Source organism: Corvus cornix, chromosome 2, assembly GCF_000738735.6.
Source record: "Corvus cornix cornix isolate S_Up_H32 chromosome 2, ASM73873v5, whole genome shotgun sequence".
Classification (NCBI taxonomy): Eukaryota; Metazoa; Chordata; class Aves; order Passeriformes; family Corvidae; genus Corvus; species Corvus cornix.
Genome location: NC_046333.1, coordinates 150,599,502 through 150,617,535, shown reverse-complemented (window position 1 = coordinate 150,617,535; position 18,034 = coordinate 150,599,502). Strand labels below are relative to the sequence as shown.

The following is an 18,034-nucleotide window of genomic DNA, read 5'->3' as shown; positions in this document are numbered from 1 at the left end:
AGCAAAACAAGGGCAGATGGCTTCTTAAGTAAAGAAGAGGGGAAGTAAAATATTTATAAAATACAAGTACTTGCTTAAAGAAAACGAACCTAAACTTCCTTTACGGTGTGTTTTGAATTTTATTCCCTTGAATGTGAATGTGAGTTTCTAGGGAGAAGAGACTGGCTTCAGCCTCTTACTGTGTGCAATTAAGAGCTCACAGCACTCCAGTTGTTAAGTACAATTAATTTTGAACTTAAGGAATTTATTTGTGTTTAAATACTCACTAATTCTGTGTATGTGTTGTCATAATGTATATGCAAACACTTACATATAAAGTAATAGCTTTGCATATATATGTAGATATTTATATTAAAACATTGTAAAGAACAATGGGGGAGAAAAAGAGGCTCTGGGAGGACCTTGTTGTTCACTACAGTGAGAATTTGAGCTCCTTATTAGGAAGCCTCATACGAGACTGAGCTCAGAGTTCCTTACCTTTGCAGGGCAAATTTTCTTCAGGTGATGATACTTCACCACTTTATGTTTTAAAGTTACTAGAAATACTGTCTCCTCTGTTTGGCAGGGATATTGCTGCTAGAAATGTGCTGGTATCTACCACTGACTGTGTGAAATTGGGTGACTTTGGTTTATCCCGATACATGGAAGACAGTACTTACTACAAAGGTGAGCTGACCCTCTGGATCCTTCTTGCAGGCCAGTGAGAATACGGTTGTTTCTCACATTACTGAGGAATTGACCAGATTTCCTTGATCTAGCTGTTGCATTTGTCTAAAAAGGCAAGTCATTCAACAGTTGAATAATGGCAGTAAAGTCCTGCATGTGCTTAAGAAGAAGGATCACAAGGTGTGATTTAAGGTGCAAAAGGTAGCAAATTCACATGTAGGTACAGATAAATGTTGAGTTTGTGTTGTCATTGTATGCTACATATTTCACATGCCACTGTACTAGGGAGATTCAGTACAAAACTGCCTTTGAAGCCTACTTTTTTCCCCATTTTGGATGGAATACTGAGCTTTGGTGTCTCCAGCAGCTGAGAGATGTCCTGCAGTGCCTGATAGATGGGAAATGCAGCAGGAGAATAGAGATTGCGTGTTGGGTAGCATTCCAAAGCTGGTCTATATTATTAAACCATGAGTACATAAATCTCATCTTTAATATTTTTCTGGTTTCATATATTTTAAATTACCCATTATCTGTCCTCCTACACTGTGTTATGTTTCCTTGTTTCATTTGTCTCACTTTGCTGAGCTACATTTTATCTTTTTAATTGCAACGGTGGAAAATAATTTTGACATGATCATTTCTTGGTGTGTTTTGGGGTTTGTTATTGGGGTCTTTTAGGGGAGGTTTGGGGGATTATTATTATTATTTTGGGTTTTGTTGGTTCATTTCTCTATTTCATGTAAAGCCAAACAACATAATATATTGATATTTTAAGTGCTTCGCTTGAGATTGGTTTTGCCTATGAATTACTGCGTTGGGAACAAAATCTATTTTTGAGATCTGTAGTGAGGATAACAGCCTGCCCTTTCTTGCCTTCCCTGTAGCTTCCAAAGGAAAATTACCCATCAAATGGATGGCTCCAGAATCAATCAATTTCCGACGGTTTACCTCAGCTAGTGATGTGTGGATGTTTGGTAAGTGAACTCCAAATGGTGAGGGTTCTTTGTGTCCTCTTGGAGAAGTTTGGTGTTTCATTTTAACTGCTGTAAATGAATAATTTCCAAATATTTGTCACAGTTTTGACTGTACATTCTGAAAATCCAGTTTCTTCCAGCATGTTTTCCATCTCTGTATTTTTCTTTCCTTTTCCTGCTCAATAAGCCTGAATTTTCATGGGCCTTTTTACCTCTAGGAAGAAGCTGGCAGAAATGAAGGTACAAGGAAATTACCACATAGTTATAACAGAGATTATTTTTATCTGTTGGTTTTGGTTATGTTTTTTTGTGTTATACTGTTGTCCTTTGTTGTTTTTCTTTTACATTTTGACTTCTTTGTGTTCATACATGTTTCCTTGCTTAATGTGCAGATCATCCTATGAGATACCCAATTTCCAGATCCTTAATGCTAGATTCCCACTTAGCTTGTCTTCTATAGCTCCTGGCCTCCTACAAAATACAACCAGAAGCTCATTAAATATAAGGGTAAATGGACATACCCTGAAACCTTGATCTTTTTTCTCAAATATACAACATTTTATATGAATCTGATGAGCTGTGCTCAAGCTGGTGCTGACTGCTGGCCTGTACAGACAGAACACAAGTTGTGTTCGGGAGCAAAGGTGATGAGATTTGGAATAAGAGCAGGACAGTCAAGTAACAGGTTTACTCTCTTTACGAATTAAAATTTGAGTGTTTTTAAGTGAAGGGTTTATAATAGTTTGAACAAAACTCTAGTACTGTCAGAGTTAGAAAAATGAAGCCTATGGAACATTCTGGCCCATCCTAAACTGACAGACCATGTTTCCCTTTGAGCTTTTAATGCAGTTTCAATGGAAACTGGTTTATTACATGTTTTCAGCACAAAAAATGTGGATCAATGCCAGCACTAAAACACCCTCAAAGTGAAAATACACTTTACGTGTCGAAACAAGGCACTTGGAAGGTGTCAGAGGGAAAAGCAAACACATTCTGCCTCATAAGAAAGGAGATTTGAATATGAGCAAGCACTGATTAAGGGCAGGTAAAAGGCTGTGTGAGCCAGCTGTGGGTCACTCTGCCTCATCCATAGGTGAGGCTGGTGCTGTGTGTGTGATCCTGCTGTAGTCACTCCCCTGCTACAGGTAAGTCCAAAACGATTCCCTAGCTATATATTTTGGAAGAAATTGCATTATTAGTACAAAATTGGGGTTTGTTTCTCTTTTAACAGGTCTCATTGTTTGCTCACAGTGAAGAAAACGTGTTTTTGTGTGTGTTCCTCAGGTGTGTGTATGTGGGAGATCCTCATGCACGGGGTAAAGCCCTTCCAGGGAGTGAAGAACAATGATGTGATTGGGCGGATCGAGAACGGTGAGCGGCTCCCAATGCCTCCAAACTGCCCTCCCACCCTCTACAGCCTTATGACCAAGTGCTGGGCCTACGACCCCAGCAGGAGACCCAGGTTTACTGAACTTAAAGCACAACTCAGGTAGGGTTTGACTTCTGACAGGTGATTTCCTTTGTTCGGAAATACTTTTGTTTTACCTTCTGTTCCAGTGTTTTGGTTCTGTGGAAAATGCGAGGCACGGTGTATTGAGTTTTTATCTTCAGAAGGCCAGGTTGTTGCTGGTCTTTGGGAAAATTGGGCCTTATCTGTTAGAGAAAATTCGTTAATAAATTCAAATAACTGGAAATATGAATCACCTCCTTTCTCTCCCAAGAAAAACTCCTTGTCTGACTAGCACTTCATTTATAATTTTAGCAACAGTCCTTGGGGAGTGAGTTAGAAAGAATTAAGAGTGATTATCTAAACAAACATGCCATGAGCTTCTGGAGTAGAGATGTATCTTTACTTAAATAAATGAAGCATCAGGTGAATGCTCTTGGGATTTCTTTCCATGCCATGTAGCACAGGAGTTGCACAGAGACAGCTGTCCCAGGGCAGTTGCAGAGCCTGCAGTAAATGCAGCATCACAGACAGAAATTCCTTTGCCCTTTGTAAACCAGGATATAGACTGCCTTGTGTTTATCTTGGAAAGAGTGTGAGCACACACCTTGGAGAGCAGTCTAAATTCACACCTTAGTTTATTCTGCAGCAATATATTCCAGTGTCCATATCACCTTTCACCAGCCCCAAAGTGGGAATGATATTTAACTTTGAAACATCACTGAGATAATGTGCAGGCACATTCGATATTTGTGACCAAACTGGGTCACAGACGTGACTTTTGGATTTTATGACTGCTCAGGATGTGTTTGCATAAGTCAATACAAGCTTTGAGTGCCACATAGGTTTTGCACACTGACAGTCCACACTGGGATTTGTTGTAATTCATTGCTTAAATGATTTGGTTTTATTTTAGGTCTTGCTTCAAAGTTGTGCTTTGTGGCATGTTTTATTTTCATAATATCATTTTTTTGCTTTCACTGAATGTGCACGGTTCAAGATAATTCACTGGTGATTAAAATGAGGAACAATTTCAATATATTTATGACGCTGATTCACACCTGCTGTATGGAGAACTTAAAGGCCTTTAAAGTTCTTTCCTAATTCTTAAAATTTCATACAGTTCCACCGTCTGTTACTCTGGGAGCTCCTGTTTAGACTAGTAATTTGTAGAACTAAGGGAAGACAACTTTTCTCACAAATAACTTCCCATCCTCTTCACTGTGTGGAGTTAACACAAAGGGAGGAATGTCAGGGCTGGACAGGCTTTGCAAGGAAAAGATGTGACACAGTTGTGTGATTTAGGTAATAGGTGGAAATGGGTAATTCACTTGCTTTTTCTCTTTTTTTTTGACTCTGAAAGTACAGGATGATTAATAATTTGCAGCCAGTTGTACTGATAACTTAAAGCTGGTTGGCACAGATGAGAATGAAGCCCTAAAAAATGTGACTGGAAGATGGCTGTGGTGTGTAACCCCAAGCAGGGAGTGTCTCACCAGGAAGGAAGGAGGATGAGTAAACCCAGAGTGTGCCCAAGAGCCTGGCTGTCCTCAGAACCAGCACTCAGGGCATGCAGGAACGCAGGGTCTTGTTGGTTACACATGAAAATGTTTCCCAATGTGCATGGGTGAGCTCTGAAACAGGTCACCCAGAAAGACTCTGGAATTTCCATGCTGGCAGATATTCAAATTTTGATTGGAAAAGGCTCAGAGCAGCTGGCCCTTGCTGTGCAGGGAGCCCAGCTTCACCAGGAGACTGGACTGGAGACCTCCAGGCATCCCTTCCATCTCATTCTACGTGAAAGTGTGGGGGGGTGTTTGCTCCTCTGGTCATGCTGGGAGATTGAAGCATTGTTTAGAGGGCAGCCTCTCTCCTTCAACCCTAAAAGTTTTTACTCTGTTCCCACAAAAGCATGGAGCTTTCTGCCACTCCAAACCAGTGACCTTTATCTCCCAAAGTTAGGCAGCGTGGTTGTCCTTAGGGCTGCTTTGCTCTGCTCCAGACAGAGTCAGCCTCTCGCTGGAAAGGTTGCCAATTCCCTGATGCTGAGGCAGTCTCAGGCAGCTAGGGAAGATTGGGTTTCAAAACTCAAATTCCCATGAACTTGCAAAAACAAGCCATTTCCCTGGTGGCCTTTCCCTGTGGTGTTGCTGCTGCTCGTTCTGGATGCTGTCCAGAGTAGTCTCTTCAAGCTGAGAGCAGACTGGATGTTTGCTTGGCGCCAGATACAGCACTGCAGCATTCATTCCTCTCTGGTTTAATGAAAAAAACTCCTTGGCTTTGGGAAAAATCTTCTGCATCTGGAATAGCACTGATGGGAGCATAAGAGTTTCGCGTGCTCTCTGTTTTTTGATGCTTTTCCCGTCTCATAGTAACATCTGCTTTGCCCAAACTGTATTTGCAGCTGATTGTGCAAGGCAAAGGTGCTGATTTCTGCACAATTTATGTACTGTTGTTTGTTGCTACATATGAATTTAAGTACTGTTATTAGGGTAGTAATTTTATAGCATTTGATCTGTCTGAAGTGGATGTGGTTGAGTCAGTCTTCCCAGCAAACACAGAAACAAATGGGTGGATTGTGGATTTCCAAATGTAATTTATCCTCGCATTCCAAGTCCCTTTTCAAGTGGTGGAGGGGGGTTAAAAGTCAGATTAGGTCAGGGCAGTGAGGTACTATCCTGCTACTCCTGCAGTTCTGACTTGGTCAGAATTAGAATATAGGGCATTTTTGATTGGGAAGCGTGTGTTGCCTTGCTGGTTTTGTGTAGAAGACATTTTTTGTCTTGCACTGCATGGTAAATAATATAAAAGGATTTCGATTTTAATTTTAAACTTTCAAATGAATGTAATTTCATGACATTTTTCACTCTATCACTGGAACAAATTTTCTTTAAAGTACCTTTCATGAACCCTCTTGCTACAAATAGCAAAACAAGCAGCAGTTGCATCATTGTGGAGATGAGTGTCCCTGTTGCCCATTGTTTTAACAGTGCTTAACCCCACTGGCATCCTGGAGCTGCAGGTTTTCCCCCCATAAAAAGAATGGGGGGGGGAAAAAGAGACAGATTCTATGCTTTTAAAGTCTGGTTTTATGACAGGAGTGAGATAATTAACTGATGAGAACTGGACTTGAGCTTTTTGTCACTGCATTTGATGTAGATCCTGAAATGTTGCTTATAAATGAAAGAGAGAAAACTGCTAAGAGTGGAGGCAGTTTGAGTCCTCTTCTTTTATGGCATTCTGACAAAAAAATACTATAACACGTAATTGAAATACATGATGGCAGCTGCAAAATGCTTTGTAATTCTTCTGTTCTTTGACTGTGACCATTAGGAATAGTCCATAATCCATGTAAGAGTGCTTTCAGATTAGAACAGTATGTGCAGATATGCTCATCTGCATCCAACTTTGCATTTCTGGTGGCAGAGAGAAAGAAAGAAGCTGCTTGTTGGGGATCAGCACTTAAAGTAGGTTCCCACACCACTGTAGCAGGAGACACTGGTGCTGCTGTGCCTTTCGGAATATGAGGATGCAGTTTGTTGTTTTAAATATTCCTACACTGAAAGTCCCCATAAATGTTTCCTTTTCGCTGTCACAGGCCAATTTCAGTAAAACGTCCTTTGTAAATTAAATAAGTTAATCAATTATGCAAACTTGTAATAGTTGAGATTTTTCTTGAGCCTCCACCTCTCAAAGAAGCGGAGTTAAGTTTGTATGTGCTACCTCAAGGTTTGCTAGGGGAAGCATAGGGATAGAATTCCCTGCTTGCTCCTCTTTGCTGCTAAAAATATGTACAGTTTGGGAAACTATGCCTAGATCTGACTTCTCCTGACCTTCTGCAAATTCTAATAAACTGTTCAGAGAACTTGAGCAGCTGCACTGAGGAAATGTCAAAAATATCTCTTGGCACACTCTTACTTCATCCACAGACCGGTCTTCCCTTTTGAGAAAACAAAGACCTTTCTGTGAGTCATTTATATTCCTTGTGGCTTTTTCGAGTAGTGCTTCTCTGAGGCATTTCTATTTTATATTCTTGTCAGCAGAATCAAGGGCATTCAAGTACAGATGCTGCTGCAGCCCATCAGCCTCTGACCAGGCTGCTCTGGGCTGCTGGGAAAGAACCTCCTGATGGCGCAGGCAGTGGGAGAGCAGGGAGGATGAACTGCAGTTGTAAAGCAAAAAGCTGAGCCTGTGTTAAGAAAAAGAAATAATTTCAATAGAAATTTTTCATTTCTGGTGATACAAGATGATGGTTTTGAACACTGGGGCATCACAGATAAAATGCCTTTGATAGCAAAGCAGAGAGAGTATTGGGGTTTCATTCCTTTTTATGGAAAACCAGGACTGCGCTGTGACAAATTCCACGCATGGCCCCAAATTGTCAATAAGCCATCTCTAAATTTAGCCAGCTGCTACCAGCCAACTCTGTTCTATTCTTTAGCTCAGATTAGAGCAAATACTGTATCAACAACCTGGTTAAAAATCTGCATTTTCTTCATTTTTCATTCATTAATCTGGGCAAATTTTTTTGTCTTGTTTTGTTGTGGGTTTTCTTAATCCTGAGGCTTGTCTTGAAAGATGATAATCATGGTTCATGGCTGTGGATATGTGTTGGCTGCTTTCTCATGCTACGTAAAAACACTGGATATCTGAAGTGTGACAGCTTTAAAGCAGGGGGGTTTTGCTGGTTCTTCATGGGTTCAAGTAGGAAATCTTGCATTTTCCTCATTCTGAGGGAAGAGAGAGGTAAAATAGAAAGATTCCCTCCGTTGAGCTGTAGCTATGTTTCCATGGTAGTTCTAGCAAGGGTGACTCTTGCAAATAACTTGTCTGATTTTGCTTTTGTTCCACATTCTTGTGTTGCTTCAGCAGTGATGGGTTGAAATTGCAGCAATAGTTATAAACTTGATTTAGCTGCAGTGAGACGAGATGACTTCTCTGCTTTTTAGAAGTGGCATAGTTTGGGGTTTTTTTGGCTGACTAAGGAGAAGCAAAGTTCTCGTCTCCAGCAGGAATTTATTCTTGAAATAAGCAGTGAAGTTCCACGATGAGAATAGATTGCTGGAGTTGATCTCATCCCCTCAATGAGTAATTCTGGGTGGTTGTTTAGCAGACTGAACAGGAGACTATAAACTCAGAACTTAGCTTTGTTTCTGGAAACTCCTGAGTGATAAAGAAGCTGGAATAGCTCCTCCACAGGATTGTCTTTACCCTGGGGATAGCGATATGGAAATAATCTACCCTGCTCACATCTCCAGACTGTCCGCGTAGCGTGCGGCTCCAAGGAATTGGCAGCTCCCTCTTTCAAAGCTTCATTCTGAGTATTTTTCAAATGGCAAATATCCAACATTAATAAGCCACATAGCAGAGCTGGGAGGAGGCTGGCTGTGGGGGCAGCAGGAGCACATTCAGCTTCAAACAGGCTTTTTAATAGTCAGAACAGTGGTGAGTAGCAAACTGGTTTTACTACTGTCTTGTACTTTGTGAAAATGCAGCCTTTTGACCTGAATGCTTAGAAGCTGAGTGAATACTGTCAGATCTTTCTGTTTTGCTAAATTGCTTTGCTGAATGTGTTCGTGGTTAGGCTAAAACGTAAGAGCTGAAGAAGTATTTTTGACTGCTTTCTTTAAAAAAGGAAAAAAAAATCCCAGTGATCTGAAGCTCTTAAGTTTCAGTAAAGAACATTTTCGGTTTGTTTTGAACCTTTGCAGCAGTTCAGTAGAATATTTTCTTGTGAAGATAAAGCTTTCATGCAAGTAAGTGCTTGATTGATTGTCTTTGGGGACTTCTCTGTGTAATTGCACATAAAAAGAACTGTTATGAAAAAAAAATGTGTGCAAGATCAACCACAGCTTTCTGAAAATTTGATGCTGTTTTTGTTGTTAAAACACCCTGGTAATCCTATGGAAATATTTCTTTCTGATCCTGGTTTTCAGAAACAAAACCAGTGTATGTAAAAGAAGTTTGGTTTTCAGTAATTTTATAGCATTTCAAGTTAAGTAGTGTTTATTATTCTGAAAAATGCAGGAGCTGTGGGGAGAGGTTTGTTAGTCACTGGAACTGGAGTTCTACTTGATTACAATATGTTTTCCTTAGTACAATACTGGAGGAAGAGAAGCTGCAGCAAGAAGAACGAATGAGAATGGAATCCAGGCGACAAGTCACAGTATCCTGGGACTCAGGAGGATCAGATGAAGCTCCTCCCAAGGTAGCTAAGACTGCAAATTACGTGTGTTTAAAAAAAACCAAAAAAACCAACCAACCAAACAAACAAAAAAAAAAACCAAAACCAAAAACTTTTTCTGTTCCGTTTATTTCTTCAAAGCCTCCCCTGATGGGTTTGTTCAAACCATGGCATTCTGGCCAGTTCTGTCCCATCTGGGAATCCTTGCCTGAAATGACCCAGCTCTGCTTGAGCTGTGCTTAGAACTGAGCCGGGCTAGGATACTGCATTAAAGATTTTCTGTTTCTTCTCTAACTTGTAAAAGACACCCATAGCTGCCACAAAATCGTTTTCTGGCCTTTCCTTTTCCCTCCTTTCTTGTAGCACTCCTGTAAATTGTTCTCTGATGAGCTCTCAGGCCAGCGTGAAGTTTATTTATAACACATTAGTGATGGGACAGAAGTCAGCTAATTGCATTTTCCTTCTGCTGGACAGAAAATTAGGGGTGTGTTTCCAAGGAACGTACGTGGTTTAGTTTCCACTTAATTTTCATTTCTGTCCTGTTTGGATGTCACTGATGTGTTCTGCAGCTGTGGGAGTCCAGCCTCACCAGTTTCTGAGCCCTCTTCCCTCTAAATGACTTGTCTGCTTGATCTCGGAGTTATTTTTGCAAGTTGTTACTTGAAAGTTTGAGCCTATATTTTGAAGTTTAATTCCGTGCAGTCACCACTGCATTGTCTATGTCCTGAGAGTTTGTGGTGAATTCCTGGAGTTGTTACACCCAGGCTCTGGAGCTGATAATAATTCCAGGAGTAGTTGTGTGGCACCTTGTGCTGTGCACATTCCCCAACACTCAGAGAAAGGCAACTTTTTGGTTTTGGTTGGTGTCCTTTTGTTTTGTTACGTTTTGGGGGGAGGAGGGTGGTGGTGGTGGGGGATTTTTGTGTGTGTTTGGGGTTTTTTTCTCTTTGTTTCTGGGAAACAATGTTCCAACTTACAGAAGCAGATAAACTGCATAAATTGGACCAATATGCTGTTAATTTGAAATGAGCACCTTTGTGTGTGATGTATGAACTGAAACACTTGACCAAAGGTGTGTTAAAACTGCAGTTAATTCTGCCACTGGAGTTAATCTGTTTTGAAGGGATCACTGTGTCCTCACTGTGTATATCTGATGCTGTTGTTGGTTAGGTTTTTTATACACTACTTTTGTGTAAAATATGGATGTGCTTAATAATGGCATTGGAACAAGTTGAGTTTTGTAAATAGCAGTCTTTTAATTATTATCTAATTTTCTCATGGTGACAACTGATTTTTTTTTTTATTCTTGTGATGATCCACTGTAAGAGTTGCAGATGATTATAGGTCTTAAACTCCTACACATCCTCAAATAATTCCCAGCTATCACAATCCATACTGTGAAACTACTTGCGTCTCTCAGTGGTATTTCTGTTAGAAATCTAAGACAGAAAACATCCTAGTCCAGAATGATAATGAATTTTTTCCTCAAGCAATGATAAATTCTGCAGTGTCCATTAATGTGGTTGCCTTTAACTGCCAGAAGGACTGAGGGAGCCCTTTGCAGAATGATGAAGTTTGGGGTTTTTTTCCCCTCTTTGGTTGATTTTTCTCTTCCTGAAACATCCATCAGTGCTATTCCTTATTCATAAAGAAACCCTCAGCTATATCTTTGGAGGTTCAGAATAGGATCAAAAGCACTTTCCATCTTGAGGTAATTAGTTACACAGAAGTTAATTATCAAACTAACTTCATACCTCAGAATACCACATGGAAATAGCCGTGCAAACAAACCAGTTTGGTTTGTGTTATTCTTACTGAAGCAAAAGGATTTACTTTTGGGAACAGTCACAAAAGCAACAAACTACCAGCAAAAATTGGAAACAAAGTTGTATTGCACCTGGAAATTTTTTAAGAATTATGTTCTTAGCTGATGTTCTCTCTAGAGTTAAACAGCACAGCGCAGGTCATGGAGTGCAAGCAATTAAATAAACACAAAGAATTCACAGAGCAAGCATTATTTATTGACATCCTGAGCAAACAATTCAGCTTCATCCATTGCCAAGCAAAAATGGAGGAAAACTTACTTTTAGGTTTTTTTAAAAAAAGTGTTTGTAATTATAGGAGATCTGTTTTGGGGTTTTTTTTGGAGTTTGCCAAACCTGTAAATATTTGTCTCACTGAAACATAATTTTCTGGTTTTAGTTTTGTGTGTTTAGTGATTCTAAAAATTCCTTTTTGTTTACAGCCCAGTAGACCTGGTTACCCTAGTCCCAGATCCAGTGAAGGGTTTTACCCAAGTCCACAGCATATGGTACAGCCAAATCATTACCAGGTATTACATTTAATACCGTGCATGTATTTTTTTTTCAAATGTGTGTTCTCCATCTTAGTTGCAGCTGGTGGGATTGATGCACTTCTTTCATGGTTTATTTTAATTCAGTTCTGTTCACAGAGTTTTGTTTTACATAGAAAAAAAACCCAAACTGAGCCTGGTAGGTTTGCTCCAGATGGCAAATATTTCCGCATCTGATGTGGTGCTCAGATTCCTGAAACGAGTGAAACATTTCCATATTTATTGATGGAATGTGGTGTTCATGTTAACATTTGTGCTGAGCTATGAAATCACTTGCTTTATAAAATGGCATTAACTGGGGGCCTTTCCTTGGGGTCATTGGTATTTCATTTTCTGTGTCCTGATAGCTGCTGCCTTCAGCTCTACCACATTGTATACTCACAGGTTTTGCCTTTCTTCCTAAAACTGCTGAAGAAATTTAGAACAAAAGTTTGTCGTTGTACATCGTAGAGCAATTTTAGGTTTGTTCAAGGCTACAGCCATATACAGCTGTCTCAGTCAAGGGGATTTTTTCCATGAAGAGAGGGAGGTTTTCATTGATTTAATAAGTATTTCAGGCTCATTAAAACTACTTGGATTTTCCTGTGGAGAAGTTCCCAGGCCACTCAGCTCAGCACACTAATTACATGCTGCCACTCAAGCCTTAAGCCTGTAACATACAGCAGGGGGTACATTTTTATGGGGCTCTGTAGGGTGATGTTTGCAGGCTCCTATTAACTGGAACATGAGCCCTGCATGTGTAGCTCTTATATATGTATCTATAGATTTTGTTTTGTCCTCAGAGGGCTTTGATCTCCTCGACTGCAGAGGTTAGAGCACGCTCTGATGCCGCTGGCTTGATAGGCACCATAAAACAGTTATCCTCAAAAGTTGTATTTCTGTACTGTTACACTTATTCTAAAATAGTTATGTTATGATGGGCGTCCTCTAAGACTTAAAACAGAGGTGTCATATTTTGGCTCAGCTTCTTTCTTCTGATGTTGCTTCCCCTTCCTCATCTCAGTGACTGCTTGAATTGAGTCATTTCTGTGCTTTCATGTTTGTTGTCTTGAGGGGGATGTTTTCATTATGGGGAAGCACAGGTCTTACTGATATCTCTGGTTTTCTCTTTGTTTTTGCCTGGGTGGGGTTTTTTGCCCCCAAAGGTGTCTGGCTACCCTGGTTCCCATGGGATACCAGCCATAGCAGGCAGCATTTATCCTGGGCAGGCTTCTCTACTGGATCAAGCAGATTCCTGGAACCATCGGCCTCAGGAAATATCAGTGTGGCAACCAAACATGGAGGTATGGTGACCTGACACATCTGTTACTGTGTTCTGTACCGTTAAATACACTTTTTATTATTATAAATTGTATTACGTCTGTTATTTAGGTAGATCTGTTATAGGAAAATTGAGTTGTTCTGGTGCTTTTTAAAATCACCTCACTGCAGTGGGCTGGGAGTCCGGACTGAATTGTTTTTTAAACAAATCCTTCTATGTGAGGCTGGCCATGAGGTGTCACCTCACGTGAATTCTTGATGAAGTTGTTACTACTTATCTTAACCGAGTGATAGCAAATATTTGGTGTTTGTTAAGAGAAGGCTTTACTGGAACTTTGTGCTGTTCATAGAGTTGGGAACACTCACGTAAAAATACCTCTTGGGAGATATCCAGCACAGCTGAAGGATTGAGTCTTCTCTACAACTTACCCAGTAGAGAAGATGAAATGGTCTGAAAGACTGTTCCTGAGCTGAATTCCTTCTGGGTGCTCTCCAGCCTGTCATGATTGCACTGAGCTGCTGAGGAACATCGAATTAATTCCCCCTTTAACCTTGTGTCTTTTTTTTCCCCTTCTCCACTGTTGTACACTTTTTTATTCCATTTTTTCCTTTCACAAAGATTCCGTTTCTGTAGCTTCTGTTTTAAATATTTTTCTTCTCTAACCAGCTCTATTCCCTGTGTTCCTGATAAACATTTAAGTGATAACTGAGATCTACATGTTAAATACAGGGAAGTTTGTTACCAAATTTCCCTTGGCTTTTTTAAAAATACTAACTTATACACTATTTCCTAATGATTTCCAGACAGCATTGGGGTATGGTGTGTGGAATATTTGTGAGCTTAAGGCAGGCATAAATATTTGGTCAAAAATTCATTTAAAAATGCTTTTGTGACATGTTTTGCCAGTGTTGGCTAACACTGAATAGTACATTTGTTTTGATTTTAAAAAATGTATCTTGCAGCATTTAATAACTGGATGGTTACATTATTGCTCAAGACCAAGAAAACAAAATTGATATATCTGGTTTTTTTGTCCAACTTAAATGAAGTGCAAATACAGGAAGTGACAACATTGCTGAAAAACAGAACAGAATCTTTCAAATCGTTTTTGGTTGCAGTGACTAAGAGCAAGGCAGATAAAAAAGGGCTGGAAAGAGTGTCTTCTGCTGCTCTGCTTCAGTTTTTGAGGAGCTGAAGAAACTCTGCTTGACTGCTGCTGAGAATTTTGGCTTCTAAAAATCTTTTCTTTTGTAATCTCTTAAGTTCTTGCACCTGTTCATACAACTTTTAAATTGTGAGACTGAACAAACTTCCTCTGGATTGTAGGATTCAGGCACTTTGGACATCCGAGGGATGAGCCAGGTTCTACCCACACACCTCATGGAGGAGAGGTTGATACGACAGCAACAGGAGATGGAAGAAGATCAGCGCTGGCTTGAAAAAGAAGAACGGTTCCTGGTAATTCTTTGTTTCACAGAGCTTCTTAATTCCTCCTGATTTTTGGTTTTGTATTGCAGCTGGCTAAAACTGGTCACTTCTGTGGACTGAGAAAATTTACTGGACACAGGAGTTGCTACTAAAATGTGGGTTTTAAAATAAGTGTGTTCAGCTAGTGAGTCTAGTTTCAGATACCTTGAACAGCTGTGGCTTTTGGTGAATCTCATTTTATCCAGTTGAGTGTTTGTGTGGGGGAAGTTGTGGGTATAATTCTGTGCCCATCTAGAGGTTGCCTGTTTGCTCTTAAAGAGATAGATCTGTGTGTACTCTATCCCTAAAAAAGATGTAACCATCAGCCATCTAAGGGCCCTGGCTGTGCTCAGAGTTGTAACCAGTCTTTCCCTGGAGAAATAATGCCACATGTTAGTGGGAAGAAATAGTATAAGAGGGAGCTTTGTGAGGAGGGGAAAAGCTCTGAACCTCACCCAGAGCAGGAAGAAGAAATCATTGGTAATGGGATCTGCTGATGCTGTTTCTTTGCAATTCCAGTTCCTTGTTGTCAGTGCCACTGGTGTACGTTTTTTGGTTCAGCTCTGGCTATCCAGTTGTGAAAATTCGAGTTGTGTGTTAAATTTCTCCTACATGAGGCTGATGGCTACATATGGAGCAGAAGGTTGGAGTAGCATTTTACCAGGAGCCTGTGGGTGCCTGAGCCTCGCAGGACAGGTGGATAATTCACAGTGCTGTGGTGTGGGTTGTGACAAACATCAGCCCTGTGCTTGATCTTAGGCATATTTCAAGGAATGTTTCAGTTTGGAAATCTCCTCTGTGTTAGCTACTGGTATATGCCCCCATGTCCATGACATCTTCTAGCTGAGATCCACATTGTGCCTGAGCTAAGAAGTGACTTTTGATTAATGGGTGTTGAAACTGGTTTCCTTTGTAAGTCCACATGGGAATTTGCAGTTTCCCATTGGGATGACAGCAAACAAACCACTGTAGCCAGATTGCTTGGTCTGAAGAGAGGGAGGGGAAAGGAAAATTTCTTCCCTAATTTAGGCATTAGCTTTTCCAGTCTTATGTGGCACCAGTTGCTTGTGACCTACACAACCCAAGTCAGACTCATCCCACTGACGGTTAAAACTTTAAAGATGGCCAAGAACTTTTTGTGGAATTACGTGTTTTCTGGGAATGAGGCATTGACATTGCAGGTGGTGGCAGTAGGTTGTGTGGGAACTTTCTGCAGAAAACTTCCTGATTTTTTCTGCAGAATAAATGATGATTATTTGTAGTGTTTGTTGATTCAGTCTCTGTACCATTAGGGTGTTTATCATCCCCTAAATTGATGTTGAGAAGGAACTTGCTGATTTTTTCTTTCATCTGTAGTACAATCGTAGCATCTGTTTGGAAGAGATTTGCTGTGTTTCCATTTTGTGTTAGTTTTATTGTGAGGAAACACCATCTCTCTTGCATCTATTCTGTTGAGGAGTTGGAATCCATAAGAGACTTCAGTTCTTTTTCTTTCCACGTTAATATGTTGACTGTACAGACTTTGGGGTTCACCCTTGAATGCCTGTTACAGATTTACACCTCATGTCAGGAGCCACAAGGTGCCTGTGAGCCCACAGCAGGATGTGTGTCAGGGGAATCTTCGGTTTATAGATGGTTGTTTCCTGGAAAAGGAATGTGGCTGAGTTTCTAGGTTAGCCCTGAGGAAATGAAGATGTGGAAAAGTCATTGTGGGGAGTCACTCTTGGAGACCTTGCAGATCTGCTGAAGGATATCCACAATTCAGACATGAGAGCTCAAACATGTAATAATAAGCCATTTATTGAGGCATTAAGGCCATATAATGATGTCTAGCATAGAAATAAGCCAGATATTACACACACATGCTCCTTGGCTGCTGTCCTCTAGTCAGTGACAATTAACATTTCTGCTCTTGGAAGAAGGGCCTTCCCTATTTTCATTTCAAGTGATGTAGGGAGAAGAAATCTGGCCCTCCCTTGCCTGCTTTAGGCAGGCTTCAAAGAATATTTGTCCTTCTGAGCACAGAGAATAACAGAGTAGAGCCGGATAGTAATATTTAACTTATGTAACTATAATATTTAACTTCTGTAACCATGTGTAGTGTTTTCAATGTAAACTGTCTACTTCCAAAAGCTGCTCTATTTACTCAGTCCTCGGGCTCTACAGCACATCCCACTTGTACTACTGAGAGTTGGACTCACAGGGGATCACTGCAAATCATTTAATGTAAGACACTGCAACAAGATAAAAAATCCTCTGTGGGTTTCTGTTAGTACAATTTTTGTTTCCCCAGAGTAACACCAACTTGCTCATGACTTGAAATTTATTGCTGCTTCTGCAGGGAGAAAATACAACTCACAGCACGTTATACAGGGATAAACAGCACTGATGCTGCTGGAAGGGACTCTGCAGATGGGGAATTCAGTTGCAGTGGCATTGAAATGGAAATGTGCAGGTCTTTGGGGAAGTTATCAGTGTAAGCAGTTTCCCTGAAACCGGTCCTTGGAGAACATGGGGATTAGTCAGTACTTGAAAGGATAGAAATGTTGTGCAAGATGCAGCCTTAACAGAATCCAGAATTCTGGAAATTCTGCTGTAAAAAGAGAAAACAAACAGGTCTCTCCTCGTGGAAAGCTCCTGAACAAAAACAAATCTGTTGTGTAAAAGCTGAAGAGTGAAGAAGTGCTTAATTCTAAATTGTACCAAATACACTCATTGGGAAGTGAGGAGAGAACTGGAGGGGTTGATTTTGGGGGATCTAGGACTGACAGTCCCTCACACCCCCTGACAGGGAGGGGAGGCAGCACTAGGTCTGGCAGCTTTGATGGATGTTGATTAAAACTTTTGATGATTAAACTTTCATGCTGTCTTGATAGAAGTGCTGTGGAGGTGATCCTCTCCAGGAAGGACAGAAATATGTGAATTATATTTGGGAAAGCTGAAGTGGAGACACACAAAGCATTATTGCGCCTAAAGTTTGATAGAGATCACTGCAGGACACAGTCTCTGTCCAGGGCACATTCAGGTGGAAGATGAAATGCCTGCACTTCAAACAATATAAAACAATAAAAAATTATCTTTGAACATTTTACACTTTTCTTCTTCTAGGCTTATTTAATTGCCTGCTCCTTCCTTTATATGGAGTTTCCAGTCTGAACCTTTCTTTCTAGCTGCACTGATGTTATGTGCATTATTTTTAATCATATAAATAAAGATCTGTATGTACATGCCTGTTAGTAACTCCTCAGCAGACAGAACAGTTTTGTACTAAGAAATTTATAGTCCTTTCTGGGATAGCTTAAGAAGAAATAACTCACATAGTTTCCTTATCATGCTTGGGTTTGTTTTTTTTTTCTCTGAAATTCCCACATAGTTGTGGTTTTGTCCTATTTTGACACTGAGAACTGCAATTCAAGTGTAATTGATGTGAACTGTTACTAAAATAAGAATTTAATTTTTAGCCTGAGAAAATCCCACCAAGACATTGCAATTCAGCATGTCCTGAGAACTCCAAGGCTTACATGTTATTTTATTAGCAAGTAACCAGAAATACTGGAAATAAAGTAGATTATGTCCCAGTTTGTCAACGTACACATCCTGTCTGAAAATTCCTCTTGACATTTGCAAAGATTTCAGATAGTAGGCTTCTTTATTAGAAAAAAAATCCATTTACTTTTGAAGG

General features: G+C 40.2%; 1 protein-coding gene across 17 annotated transcripts in view; it reads left to right on the top strand.

Annotated features, from left to right (window-relative positions):
* PTK2 (protein tyrosine kinase 2) overlaps nucleotides 1–18,034 on the top strand; it is a 193,944-nt gene that overhangs the window by 162,247 nt on the left and 13,663 nt on the right. For 14 of the 17 annotated variants that reach the window (XM_039548588.1, XM_039548587.1, XM_039548589.1 and 11 more), the window contains 7 exons: nucleotides 566–666; nucleotides 1,551–1,640; nucleotides 2,925–3,129; nucleotides 9,184–9,295; nucleotides 11,517–11,603; nucleotides 12,770–12,907; nucleotides 14,212–14,343. In XM_039548588.1, coding sequence (XP_039404522.1) covers nucleotides 566–666; nucleotides 1,551–1,640; nucleotides 2,925–3,129; nucleotides 9,184–9,295; nucleotides 11,517–11,603; nucleotides 12,770–12,907; nucleotides 14,212–14,343 — 865 coding nt within the window. The other 3 variants (XM_039548592.1, XM_039548590.1, XM_039548591.1) reach the window with 2 other exon arrangements.